Source organism: Pseudopodoces humilis, chromosome 6, assembly GCF_049639895.1.
Source record: "Pseudopodoces humilis isolate 2021_Gansu_Grassland_sample_001 chromosome 6, ASM4963989v1, whole genome shotgun sequence".
NCBI classification, from domain to species: domain Eukaryota; kingdom Metazoa; phylum Chordata; class Aves; order Passeriformes; family Paridae; genus Pseudopodoces; species Pseudopodoces humilis.
In genome coordinates, this window is record NC_142205.1 from 4,036,168 (window position 1) to 4,050,248 (window position 14,081).

Consider the following 14,081-nt stretch of genomic DNA (forward strand, 5'->3'; position numbering starts at 1 on the left):
CTCTGACTTACTTAAGCAAAAATGAGCTAAATATAATAAAAATTTATGTGAGAGTGTAAATTCACCCTCAGAAAATTGCCCAACTGTTTATTAGAGAATCTACAAAATATTTGACTGTTTTCCTTTTTACATTCATTTTAATTGCAATTTCATTATGAGAAGATTCAGTGCGATGTTTGAAATTAATGTGACTGATTTTCAAGGAATTACAGGTTGGGATGCACAGTAGCAGAGGTAGGATGATGTAGCCCAACCCCTACTAAAGATAAATATCACACAGATTTTTACTGTCATGTGACAATATCAGAGAAGGGCTTTTGTTTTGCAGCCTGAATAAAGGTAGATATCAATTTTTTAGCATACTGACATTAGCCCAAATCAAGCTTTGCCACGAGGAAGAGTGAAATTGAACGAGCTGTATTTTTCCCCTGAATTCCAGAAAACCACATCCTGGAAGATGTGAACAAGTGTGTGATTGCCCTGCAAGAGGGGGATGTGGACACGCTGGACAGAACCGCGGGCGCCATCCGGGGCCGTGCAGCCAGAGTCATCCACATCATCAACGCAGAGATGGAAAACTACGAGACTGGGGTTTACACTGAGAAGGTGCTGGAAGCCACCAAACTGCTCTCTGAAACTGGTGAGTTTGCTGAAAGAATTTCTGAAATACTCTTATTTAGTAATTTAAAACTTTGGGTGGATTTTTTTGAGATCTGTAACTCAGAGGGAAATCTCTTCCTGAAACTAAGATACCAACAAATAAATTCATGGCAGTGAGTGTGTTTTTTATTCTCTACTCAGTGCTGTTGCTGAAGTCATACTGACAGGAGCCAGATAAGAAAAGAGATTCAGTAATGCATCAAGACTAGGCCACTACATCAAATTTCTATGATTTGAATAAATAATAAACAACCTTTTCTTCTGAGATGATTGATTATGTATTATGCATCTCCAGAAAATCACTGGAAATGTTACTCTGGTCTGTGCAGGTGAATGCACTTGTTGATGACTGAAGTGTTGCTAAACAAAGCAACTTTTCATTGAAAAATACATGTAAGCAACTGAAAATGCACCACCTGATTGAAAAAATGTAAAAGTCTGATAGGTTGTATAAAATATGTAGATTATATAGAAGTAGAAAAGCCTGCTAGATTGATAGACTGGGAAGAAATATTCTTTGCTTTTTGTTTTTGCCTTGCCAGAGCAGGGATTGGATTCATCTCAGTGTAGGTGATTAGGTCTGTGCTGGTCATTTTAAAACCCTTTATATCAGTGCTCTCAATAATTCACTGCAGGCAGTGGTGCCAAGTGCTCTCATCTGAAAGCAGTGGGTTTGGGTGGTTTTGGGTGAATCATGCTCCAAATTTCATGAACTTCACAGACTGGGTCTCCACGCAGTGATCAGGTGCCCTGTAGGTTAGAGATGCACGAGCTGTGGGTGTCTGGAAGTGTCTGAGCTGATCCTCCCCTGCCTGATTGCACTTGTTCATCTGAGGTTTAAAACCACCAAGATTATTTTAGAAGGAACAAATGAAAATTGCACCAGTTCAGGACACATCAAATGTAACTTTTGGACCGAAAGCCCAGGAATTGCCCTGTGAGATGGAAAAGCAAAAACTGTTCTAGCTCTTCAGCCTAGAACTTCTCCTTTCAGAGAGCAGAAATCAACAAAATAAGCTAAAAAAGAAAACTGATTCAGGGATTATTAACTATTACTTGTTGTATTGTGGCCCCCAGCTTAATGTCAGCCTATTTTTACTAACCAACAGGAGATCAGTGGAATAAGTACTATAAATTTAGCTTCTTTTTAAAAGTTTATGAACTGGTTTTATGAATTCACAGAAGGAAAATAATCTGTTCAGTTTTATGTGGTAAAATATTTTGTTGTACTCTTCTCTTAAAGTTGTCTTTTGGTCGAGGAAGGGCTATGAAGAATTCCTCCTACCATTAACATTTCTTTATTAAAACAAAATGTATGTTTAAGCTTTTTATGGAGCTAACATTTGTGACCCAACATTCTATAAGTTTTTTTTTTTATTAAAAATTGTTCAATGGGCAGGTATAAAGTGCCATTATATAGATTAATAACATGTACAGCAAATAATTATATTCCATATTTAATTCACTTCTTGATATAATTTGAATTACAACTAAGTGCTATAAGCTCTGGACTGAGGGCATCTTGACAACATCAATGTGTTAATGTTGGGATTGAATAGTTAGAACAAGTCTCTGTTCTTCCAAGTCAAAATTTTTACTTATTTTTTTATTTTAGAAAGTGTAAATAAACTCGTGAGTATTAAAAAAAGAAAAAAAAGAGATTATGTTTACAATATTAAGAACTTTATATCATGTACAAATTGTGTAGCAGTACTTCAGGGACAGAATGGGCCCAAATTCAATGAAGCTGATGAAGCTTAAACAATTTCTGACAGTTGTGAATGTGGATCATTAATATTAGAGCACAATTTCTATCTGCAGCTTTTCAGGCCATTTACAAAGGCCCTGATTATGATTTAAAAAAAATAGAATTAACTGACTCATTCCATCACCTAAGAATGAAGTGGTGAAAATGGAATTTCGACCCCCCTGTGCCATTTTGGAATCACCATGCATGAAAGTGTTCAGAAACCCTGTGGATGTGGCAGCTGGGGACACCACTGAGCACAGGGCTGCTGGGGGAGTGGTGGGATGTGATGTCTGGGAGGTATTTTCCAGCCTCAGTGACTCCATGATCCGGCTGCCTATGAATCCATACATTTATTTCAATATCTTTCAGTTCCTCACCTCGGGTTTCTGCCCAGATTTCGTCAAACACTCAGAAATGATGGCAGTGGTTGGTTGGGATTAAGGTTCCACCCACAGATGTGCACATCAAAATGTCTGTGAGAAGCACAATCATGAACATCTCACTGTTTTCATCTTTACTGCTTCCTTTTTTCTTTATTTTTTTTTTTTAACTGACCTTAATTTAATTTTAAATGAAATGCCTTTGGAAGCTGGGAAAAATTAAGTTAAATGATGATGGAGAAGAAGTAAGCAGATTATCTTTCTATTATATTTATTATTTGCTTTTAATTGTCAACTCAGAAAAGGAAATCCTCTTTTAAGCCTCTTTTTCCAGAGATTTCACTGTGTTCTGTGAGTATTGGTTGCGTTGGACCACAGTGGAGAAATATGGATACAGTGCTTTGGAAAGGAAAGCATCTTGCTAATTTTTATTTTTTTTTTTAGTGGAGAGAAAGTTAATCTCTCATGAAAATGATGTTGATAGTTTTGGAGAAGTGGAAGCTGCAAACATTGCTTTAATAACCAGTCTCACCTCCAAGTTTTATTTGTTTGTTGTTTCAATTTACAGCCACTGGAATATATGGGATGGGATTTTTAGTGTTTCAGTGCTTTGTAGCCTGTGCTTGTCTAACAAACTGCCATTAAAGCCAAGTACTGGGTAGAGGCTGGATTCTTATCTCTGGCAGCAGTTTTAGGGAGTGACAGACTGGCTAATGGCCTTTTAAAATACAGTGCTTCCATTTTCCTTTAAAAACCATAACAAAAACTTAGCTCTGGCTTGCTGAATTTCTTATAAATCCAAGATGAAACCTATAAAACCACAGAGTCGATGGGGCTCACTGGGAACACCAAACTCATAGATTTTAGTGGATGTTACACGTGCAGGAGTAAATCAGAGCTTCATGTTCAATTTTCTTAGTTGATTGGTTGGTTTTGAGGTGGTTTTTGGTTGCTTCTTTGTGGTTTTTTTTTTGGTTGGTTGAGGTTTTTTTTTTTAGGGTGCCTCTGTTAAATGTTACAATGTTATATTGGCATTCGGATTTGTAGAAAGCTGTGAAATCATCCTGTTACGAGATGTCCATGGAGGGGAAAAAAAGGAGAGAAGGGTGGAAAGGCAAAGAGAAGAAAGAAAAGGTTAAAAGCAAGGATAAAGGCAAAAGGAAAGGGAAGGAAGTAAGAGGAAACAGAGCAGAATTGATGTTTAAATATTGAGTTCTGTCCTCCTGCTCATCACCCAGAGTGACCAAGGCCAGCTGAGGTTTTCCCATTCACCGAAGGGGAGACTGAATTGCACTCAGCAGTTACTTCAAAAACTGTAAAAACTGAAGGCAAGAAGCCTGTGCTTCTAAACAGATAAAAAAAAAAATCATCCCTAGAAAGAAATCAAGGAACAGGCAAAGAGGCCAGATCCTATTTTCCAAGATTTTTGACGTTCAGGAAGGAAAAAAAAAACCTTGACAGTGTTTAAAGGTCAAGAGGGTTAGATTTAAGCTGGGAAAACTGGAGTAGACTTTGCAGGGTTGTGATGAAAGGAAGTGAACGGGAAATGAAAGGGGTAAGAGCAGAAGGAGTAGGGCCAGAACTGCCTGGGAAAGGCTGTGAAAACTTCCCAACCATTTTTTATTTTATTTTTTTTTTTTTTGCTCCAGTTTGCACTGGGCTGTCTGAAAACCATCCTGGAACAGCAAGTACCACTTGGGGTACTCCTGTGAAGGACGTTGGAAATTTGAAATCTGATTCACACCAGAAACTGGAGTTTCAGCTTTTAGCATGTTTTAAAAATATCCCAGTAACTTTGTAACTCCCTGGTTTTAAGTAGGTCACTCTTACTTCTGTTTTGACACACTTTTTTTTTATTTTTTTTATTTTGTCTTTATCAGAATGGACTGAAGTTGAAAATCAGCACTACTGGCAATTCAGCAATAAGCCTGTGAGAATTATATCAGTGTGAGTAGGGCAAACTTGAAAGATATTTATCACTAAGAAAAGGCAGCTCAATGATGTTATCAAAGCTAATACTAAAATGTGGGAAAGATGGATTTTTCAGCAGTGATATGAAGGCAAACAAAATGTAGAAGCAAGAAGATGAATTTAAGCATAGCTGTAATCAAAAAAATAGCCCATATTGAATCTGAGGGAGAGCTAAAAGATGCAAAATGGAACCTATTTAAAAAATAAATGATGTTAAATTCATGTTTTATGGGAGTTCAGGTAGTTACAATAAAACTTATGAGTACCATCATCCTGAGAACATGAGATCATTTTTCCAGGAGTTTTGATCAAATTATGACTTTTATTCGGCAAAGTACTGTAGCATTTTCTCTAAAGTTTTACTAAACTGAAATCCAAAGGTCAAGGTGTCAACAACAAGAAAAAAAAAATGTAATGCATTATTAAAGAAAAGGTAGTTTACAAAAGGACCAGAGAACACCCAAGATTGTATTCCACTACTGCTTGGTTTGATCCAAAGAATTTTTAACCAGAGAAATTCTGATGAATATACAGAGAAATACACTAAGAAATCATATAAAATGCATTATAAAGCAATTAAATGAGACATAAGAGATGAATAAATCACCACTGTAGCTCAAAGCTGAAATGCTAGCTCTTTTTCTCTCCACTTTTAGAGTTTAAAAAAGAAATACAATGCTAAAGGAGAATATAATGTAATTGGTCTAGATTTTCAAAGGCTCTTCCTAACGCACTGCACACACAGCTGTTTGACAAAGGGGTAACCATGGGGTGAGTATTAGGGCCTTTGATGGATTAAGAGCTGGTGACAAGGCACAAGCAAAGCACAAGTGATCATTTCTCAGCAAGCAGAAAGGGAATTTTTGTGAGTTCCAGGGTCAGCCCCGTGGTTGGTGCACGAGGCATTCATTAACAGGTGAATAGGCAGCACCAAAATCTGCCCAAAGGAAAATGCTGTTTGGGCTGCTGGGGAGAGAAAGACAAGACTAAAAGATATTTTTATTTAATTTCTCTATGTAAATGGAACTATTGAATCTATATTGATTAAATCTGCATTGACATTGAGGTTTTGAGCTAATTCATCATCTCAGAAAAACTGTGGCAGTGTAATGGGCAGCTGAGAAATCATACTTTTTCCATGCTCAACAGCCTCACATCGGTGCTGAAGATGTTAGGCTGTGCTTACAGGAGGATATTCACTGAATTCCCCAAGTAGATATTTCCACTTTGTTCTCCACAACCTAAAGATCTTCCAGAAGTGGAAAAGGATTACGTAATCAAAGAAAAATCAAGATTTAGATGTGAATTAACTCAGTGAGAGTTTAAAAAATACCAAGGTTATCTATTTTGGATGTGCCAGACACCTTGTATAATGAATAGTGGGTTAATATAATAGAAATACCATTTTCATAAACCGGTATTATTTAATCACAGTTCAAATGTGTTCTCAAAAACATTTTGTGCTCTTAAAAGCTGTTCTTTAAAATAAGGAGGGTGGTGGTGGAATTAGAAAGAAATTTCCCAGATCTAGAAAATATAGGCAGAGAAATGGAGTGAGTATCCATCCACCAGCTCCAGCAGAATGTTTTGTGAATACAAGTGTGAATTGTACAATAATGTTTTAAAATAAAAGCCCTGGTATTCCTTGCATCCCCTCGCCTACACACACCTACATATTGATATACACAAACTTAAATCTAAGCCAGGAAGGGTGGTTTGCTTTTTACATAACCTACTTGGTGTTCAACAGCATCAGCCTGCTTTCTGAAGAATTTGCTTTCATTTGAAATATTAACCTAAGAGTGTTCTGTTTGGCAGGAATAATATTTTGGGGGTGCTGGCTGTGTGTAGTCTTGCACAGGTAGAGTGAGACAGCTGAAACTGGTGAGACACAAATGTCCCTGCAGCTGAGATTTGTTATCCTCCTCTGTCCACTTTGGGATGGACCTGTCCATAGTCAGTGGCCTCCTGTGCTGGCCAGGAGGCAAACAGCACTCACCTGACTTCTGCCCTGACATTTATCTTTCTGTCAATGGCAGTTCAGGCAGGACAAGGTTTGAAGGTGTGTTTTTCCCCCTAGTGTGTGTGTCCCTGTCTCCCAACACTTGGTGACATAGCTCCAGACATGCCATTAATTTCTGCAATGGCCATCTCACCTCATGGGCTGCACATTAGCAATTCCATTTCTCTCATTCCCACATCAATCTGCTTGGTTGCATAAACCCACAGATAAAGTTGGAGCCTTCTGGGAAGTGCCAGAAGACTTAACACAAGGGAGTCAAAGGGTCAGGATTGGCCATAAATTCAAGGAAGCCTGAGAACATTGTTTTTGTGGGCCATGGCTAAATCAGTATTTGGCAGTGAAGGCTGATTCTTCCTGAAAGTCTTGTGTTCACTGCAAACTGCTATAAGCTGTGGATATTCATTATTTTACAGCTGACTTTTAACCATTTAATGAGGGGATTGGACAGTGATGTTTCATCCTTCCTGTGTTGTAGCACTGTGCCCTAATTTTGCTTTTCTTGTTTCCCAAGCCACCAGTATGAGACACACAGGGTCTGATACCCAAAACGGAGCTGGGGAAGGGTCTGGAGCCGCAGGAGCTTCTGAGGGAGCTGGAAAGGAGTTCAACCTGGAGAAAAGGAGGCTCAGGGGGCCCTTCTGGCTCTTCACAACTCCCTGACAGGAGGGGACAGCCGGGGGGGTCGGGCTCTGCTCCCAGGGAACAGGGACAGGAGGAGAGGGAACAGCTCAGGCTGGGCCAGGGGAGGTTTAGGTTGGATTTTTGGGAAGGTTTTCTTTGCCCAAAGAGTGTTCAGCCCTGGCAGAGCTGCCCAGGGCAGTGGTGGATTTCCCATCCCAGGAGGGATTTAGAAGCTGTGTGGATGTGGCACTTGGGGACATGGTCAGTGGTGGCTTTGGCAGTGCTGGGTGAAGGGTTGGACTCCATGATCTGAGGGAACTTTTCCAACCCTAATGATTCTGTGATTCTATGATACGTTATGTAATATTTCAGTAGACTTAAAAGCTTTTTCTTTTCAATTAGCAATATAATAGTCATGACTGAAATGTAAATTATATGGTGTGAGACCAGGACTTAAAAACATCCTGTGAAGTATTTAGAATCTTCTGATAAGGAATGTACAGTTCTAGAGACAGGCTTTCACAAACACTTTGAGCTAAATAAGGTATCATATTTCATTCCTTATTTATCCTTCAAATGAAACTAAAAAACTGCGCTGTCTTTGACAGATGATGTCAGATATCCCTTAGGAATGATCTTTCAAATACCTGTTTTAAATACTTGAACTTCCCAGTAGACTGCATTCTTTCTTCAGTTAAGTAAATTAATGTATTTAAAAAAAAAACCCAGAACAAAAACAAGCCACACAAACACAAAAACCAACAGAAGAAATTTAATCCAGAGCCCTGAAATTTTTAAACTGTAACATTGTGAATGTTTCATACTAAAACCTTTCAAATCTGGATAAAGAGTTTTTTTTCTTAAGAGAGCTTTATCTTTTTTTTTATTTTTTTGTAATGTAATGGATCATTCATGGGGTTTTTTTATTTTTTTTCCTCTCCTCTGATAACCTTAAGTTTACAATCCTGCCTGTGAGATATATATTTTATATATATATATAAATATATATATAAATTATAGATAATTTTCTTACTTTACATGACACAAACAACCATGATGTTTAGGAGAATCACAGGCATTTTCAGGGATCCTGAAAATTTTAGCAGTGTAAAAGTCCAAACCTTCAGACTGTGTCATTCTTGAATAATCTTACCCACAACTGACCAGATTTTTGTAACCATTTAAGGGCCATGTAGATAAGGCTATTGACACCTTAAATGATGTGCCCCTATCAACGTGCCATAGGGAAAATCAGTTTTCATAAGGAAAGGTACAAATTCTTGAAGGACTGCAGAGCTGTGAGGGCTGGCCAGAGGGCACAGCTGGGTGTGGTGGGTACAGGAGAGCAGTCACTTCTCTGCAGCCCAAATATCTGATTTGTCTGAGGAAAGGCTCCAGGGAACACCCCCTGGTCTTTGAGAAGGGTGCTTCCCTTGGATCCAAATCCCTGGATTCTAAACAGAGTCAAGTAGGTGCTTGTCTTTTCAAAATGAAGCTCTAGGAAATAGCACTGCTGGTGCCTTTCAAAAATTGTCTTCTGGGCAGAAAAATGCCCCAAAGATGAGAGCCCTGGGAACCCTTCAGTTCCAGTGAGATTGGGATGGAAAGGAGCCACGTGTGCTCAGCCCGATTGAGAGCCAAAGTGTGCCAGGATTTGGTGCACAAATGGGGTTGATTTGTTTGATTTATGCCTGAACTTGGTTGTCTAAAGCAGGCATCTGGTCCAAGCCAAACACCTCCCTCTGTGTTTAGTGGGCAGAGGAAAATCAGAATTTTATCCAGCTGAACTTGAGTCTTTAAAGTAGGGTAGGTGTGATTGTCTCACTGAAGCATCCACTGTTCTCTGCCTGGTATAAGGAAAGAGATTTAAAAGTTACACTTGTATGAAGTGGGACAAAACCAGACCAAATTTCCTGACTCCCATTGATGCTACTAAGAATTAGAAGCCCATGCACCTGGAGGGTCCTTGACCTTTATTGCATTTTTTGCGTCTTAATTATCCCTTTCTACATTTCTGAACATTCACATCTACTTAAGATTCTGAGGAATTTAAGTTCCTAAATAATAAGGCCATAAAAGTGCAATAAATCAGCAAAGCATTCATTTAATCTTGCATACTAATGAAACTTTTTGTTCTAATGCTTCGAACGAGAACGCCCAAACATTTTTTAAATTTTTATCTCAATAATTTTATTATGTAACCTACCATTTATTTCTCTGTCTGTCAGGGATCTTATTGTTCCCATATCACTAAACAAAATTTGCAGTGATGTTTCTAAGCACCAAAATTGCAGTACAAACTGATTGCCACAGGAGAAGAAGTCAACAGGGAATATATTTTTAGGAAATAGATAATTAATTGTAAATTTTTATATGTAGGAGATACAGGTGGGTGGGAGAAAAACAAGAAGAACTTTAGAGAAAATATTTTCTTTGTGGAACAGAGTGTTTTAAAAAAAAAATACAAGTTTGATCAAGGCATGAGTTCATACATGGTCATATGCTGGATTTCTATCATGCATCAGCAAAAAAAAAAAAGAAGTATAATTTAAAAGAATCAATCAATTGATAAAATGGAAGTAATTTCAACTTTGCTGATTCCCAGCTTTTCTCCAGAAGCTGTTCAACCTAGATTTTGTTGGCATTGGTCTTGCTTTCGGTGCCATTGGAAACTCATCCACAGAAAGGCTTTATAATGTCTTTATTTTGTTAGAATGACAAAGTCAGTGAATTAGAAGTGTTGCTATTAACTTGGGACCTGATTCTGTCAACATTTATGCAGGTGCCTAATTAATTCATGTAGTTAGGCTGAGAGATGTTAATGGACCACATTTTTCAGTCTAAGCATATGTGTGGCTGTTTTCAAGGCCACAGCTCAAACTAAGAAACCAATGTTTAATTTTTCCCCAGAAGTATTGATTTGCTTCTGAATCTAAAACTTGTAGCCAATTTCTCTGTGCATAATAAATTAATCATTCTCTGTCTGATGCATTTACAAGTTTTAGCTCCAGATTCAAATGCATGGCTTTGCCTGAATTTTACCTGTGGTTCTTTCACCTTTGGCATAGGAATATCCTTCTTTATGTGATAAATGATATAGAAGAAGACCGGAGGGTTTTTTTTTCATGGAGCTCAGTAACCTTAACTGGAGAATAATACATTTCTTAACTCAATTTTCAATTTTCAGAAACTTCACTGCAATAAATGACAATATATGCTTAGAGAAGCAATAATAGTCCTGTATTAAAGGTGTTTTTTTCTTCCTTGTCCAATCAAAAGTAAGTCCTGAAGTAAAAATATGATTGGCAAGCAAGCAATTCCTAAAGCAGTTTAATATCTGTTGCCATTTTGAAACAGCAGATGATGTTCACGTGTAGTAATGTAAATTAGGGACTAAATTATAGCCAGGTCTGCAAAATCTGAACTGATTGAAGAAGCTTCCACCCCCAGTGGAGTTAATAAATGTGGTCAGGAATGAATGTCTCATGTTCAGGAGTATGAATAAAATGTAACATCCACCTTACAACCATTTAATTGAAATTTCTCTTGTTCTAAGAGTGTCACATGACAAAGTCCAGCTGTGATGTATCTGCTTCCCCCACTGTCCCTGCCCTGCCAAGGGAAATATTGTAAAAGCTTGGTGCAACTTATTTCCACAAATCTGTTGCCTGTCCGGCATCTGCTGATTATTTACAGATAATTAAACATTAATTGCTCCATGTCATGTTTCATTTTATTTCTAGGTACTGAAATTATGCTGAATATAGTGTAAATCCTCCTTCCTTTCTTCCCTACCTATAATGAGCCTTCATAGAAGGATTATATGCCTTTATCTAAAATAGACAAGTGCTTTCTTTTTTCTTTTTTTTTTTTTTTTATTCCCAAATCCCTGGAATTTTCACCATTACTGTTTTTCTTCAGTTCTCAAAAATGGTTCAGAATTTGCTTTGATTTTTTTCTTAAGAGCTACAGGCTAAATTTTACTATACTCTGTTAACTTGAACACATATGTAAAAGATAAATTTCCTTATGTTTATTGTAGATGTTCTTCAAACTGCCCATTCCTAATTCATTCCTGTCACACCTGCTGTTAATTATACCCAATACCTGACCATCTTGGCTAATTAGGAAATTTTAAACAGAAATTTAAGGTTAAATTTAATTTAAACCCAAATATTACTGTTCTTTACCACTTTTTTTATTGTTGTCATTATTGCATCTCTAGTTTTACCTATTTTATCCAAAAAAATCCAAAATAATTTCTCTTTTATTCTTTAGATTTACTTGTTTACACTGTATTTTTAATGACTGCTTTTTGATATTCAGGCTAGATACTTCCCTATGCAATCATATTTGTCTCCTACTACACTTTCAAGTGTTCTATTAATTAAGGTAATTTGATATATGCATTTATTAAATACTCTTTCCAAAACTTCCATCTCTCTCAAACTCCTTTTCTAATTAAAATGTTTCCCCTCTGCTTGGCAGTGTTTTGTTAATGTTTACTTTTTTAAAGTCTATTGTTGCTGTCACTTTTTCCTGTTTCTCCAGCGTATCCCAGGAACTTACTGAACATTATCTGCATGGAAAATACAAATCTGTTCTTTCATCTGTCTTTACATGTGTGTATATCTATATATATATATATATGAATATATATATATAGTGATGTATAAACAAGATTTGAATCACTATATCCCTTTAAAGGTTTCGTCATTTGCATCCAATGCTTAATATTTAACTGCCGGAAACAGAAAGTTTGAGCTCATGGTTGCTGACACTTCAAAATGTAAAGTGTTATTAAATCATGAGGTTTTTTTGTGGTTTTACTTTAAGTCAGATACTAGAAAATAAGTTTAAGAACATTAAGTCAAGAAGAAAATGTGGCTTCCTACCACAGCAGAAGTTCCTGGGACAGAATGTCACTTTTCTTGAGGAAAATAACTGGAAATTCCCCTTTGTATTCATCAGTTGGGTTCAGGTTACCAATAAGTGTATTAAAAATAGGGTTTAGGGAAAAGATGGGCAAGAAAGGTAAGATTTTAAAAACAAAAAAAAAGGGCAGTAACTGTTGTGGGAATCATAATTTTCTGTTCTTCGTATTATATTGCCAAAATTGTAAAGTCAGAGATCCATGAGCTAGATACCTAAACGCTAGAATAAGAGTGATATGAATATGATTAAAAGATGGCTATCTATAAATCTTAAACTTGACCCAAGTTCCTTAAATTCTTAAGAATCAATCCAACTGCATTTTTTTATCCAAGTTTCTAATCAAACATGGATTATATTTGTCCTCTGTGAGCACAGTCCTCCAAAATTAATGTTTAAATGATGAAGAGTAAACAGGCACAGGAATGTAGGTGCAGGATAATCAGTGGGACCTGATGTTCATGTTTGTAGGATTTGGGTTTGAGCTGTTAGAGGACTGATCTAGGGACGAGTTATTTTCCTGCAAACACGATGTGCAGAAAGTAAATATACCTTCAAAGGAATCCTCTACAAAATTTGAAGAAAAGTCTCTTGCTACTTCAAGCAACGCCCTGAAACCATTTACAAAAGTAAATAATTGCTTTAAGTTGTATACTAAATAAGTTCATAGCACAGTTTATAATATTTTTAGCCTATATCTATGGCTATGTTTTGTGTTATATACATGGTGATAGTGAAGAAACAGAAGATTCATTTAGGTGTCTTCACAAAAGTATATCCTTAATTTTGCATTTTGTCCCTTTCAAAATTATTATTATTATTTAGTATGAGTTAGAGTATAGTTTGTGTAAATTAGTGGCATAATGGTTACAGTTTGCTTTGATCACTTGATACAAATCTTTTCTGTGCTCATTACAGGTTGTAAAGCTCTTAAATGAACTTTGCTGACTGCTCACGTATCTTGCGGCCTTTGAAAAGTTAGTAAATCACAGTTTTTGAAGGAAATTTCCTGTTCTTTGTTGCACAATTGGAGGAGAGAATACAGAGTTGGTTATTTCCATGCTGTCAGATGAAGTGTCATACCTGTGCAGGGTGGGTACAAACCCACCCATGAGCCTCCCTGCACCTGGGAATTTCCAGGGCAGCGTGTGCCGTGTCTCCTGGAAATTATCCATGCCCCAGAGCAGCAGAAAAGTGTTCAGGAGAGAAGGTGTCTAATCCTGCTGCCTCTCTTTGTGTTTCACACAGTGATGCCACGTTTTGCTGAGCAAGTGGAGGTGGCCATTGAAGCCCTGAGTGCCAACGTGCCCCAGCCCTTCGAGGAGAACGAGTTCATCGACGCCTCCCGCCTGGTCTACGACGGAGTTCGGGACATCAGGAAAGCTGTCCTGATGATCAGGGTATGTAAAGCACCTGGGGACTGAAAGCTGGGATTTACAGGGAGGTATCATGGATAAGAGGAATACAAAACCTCCTTGGAATCAGCCTTGTGTTGTAATAAGCCAGAAAAGCTTGACATTGAAACAGGCATGAAACAAGTATATGCAACAGCAAAAGGATTAGTAAATAAAGAGATGTGGTAGTTTAGTTGATGAATCACAATTAGTATGTTTATCAGCTAGGAGAAAATTTGATCACAACTGCCAATAGATGCAAAGTTCATTACTGTTTCCATAGTAATAGCATTAATTTGCCAAGGTCTTCAAAGTTTGTGTAGATTTTTTTGTTGTTTTGTTTATTTGGC

General features: G+C 37.3%; 1 protein-coding gene across 4 annotated transcripts in view; it reads left to right on the forward strand.

Moving 5' to 3' along the window:
- CTNNA2 (catenin alpha 2) overlaps window positions 1-14,081 on the forward strand; it is a 460,539-nt gene that overhangs the window by 401,766 nt on the left and 44,692 nt on the right. For all 4 annotated transcript variants that reach the window (XM_014258992.2, XM_014258987.2, XM_088056519.1 and 1 more), the window contains 2 exons: window positions 440-640; window positions 13,586-13,737. In XM_014258992.2, coding sequence (XP_014114467.1) covers window positions 440-640; window positions 13,586-13,737 — 353 coding nt within the window. The remainder of the gene's footprint in view (window positions 1-439; window positions 641-13,585; window positions 13,738-14,081) is intronic.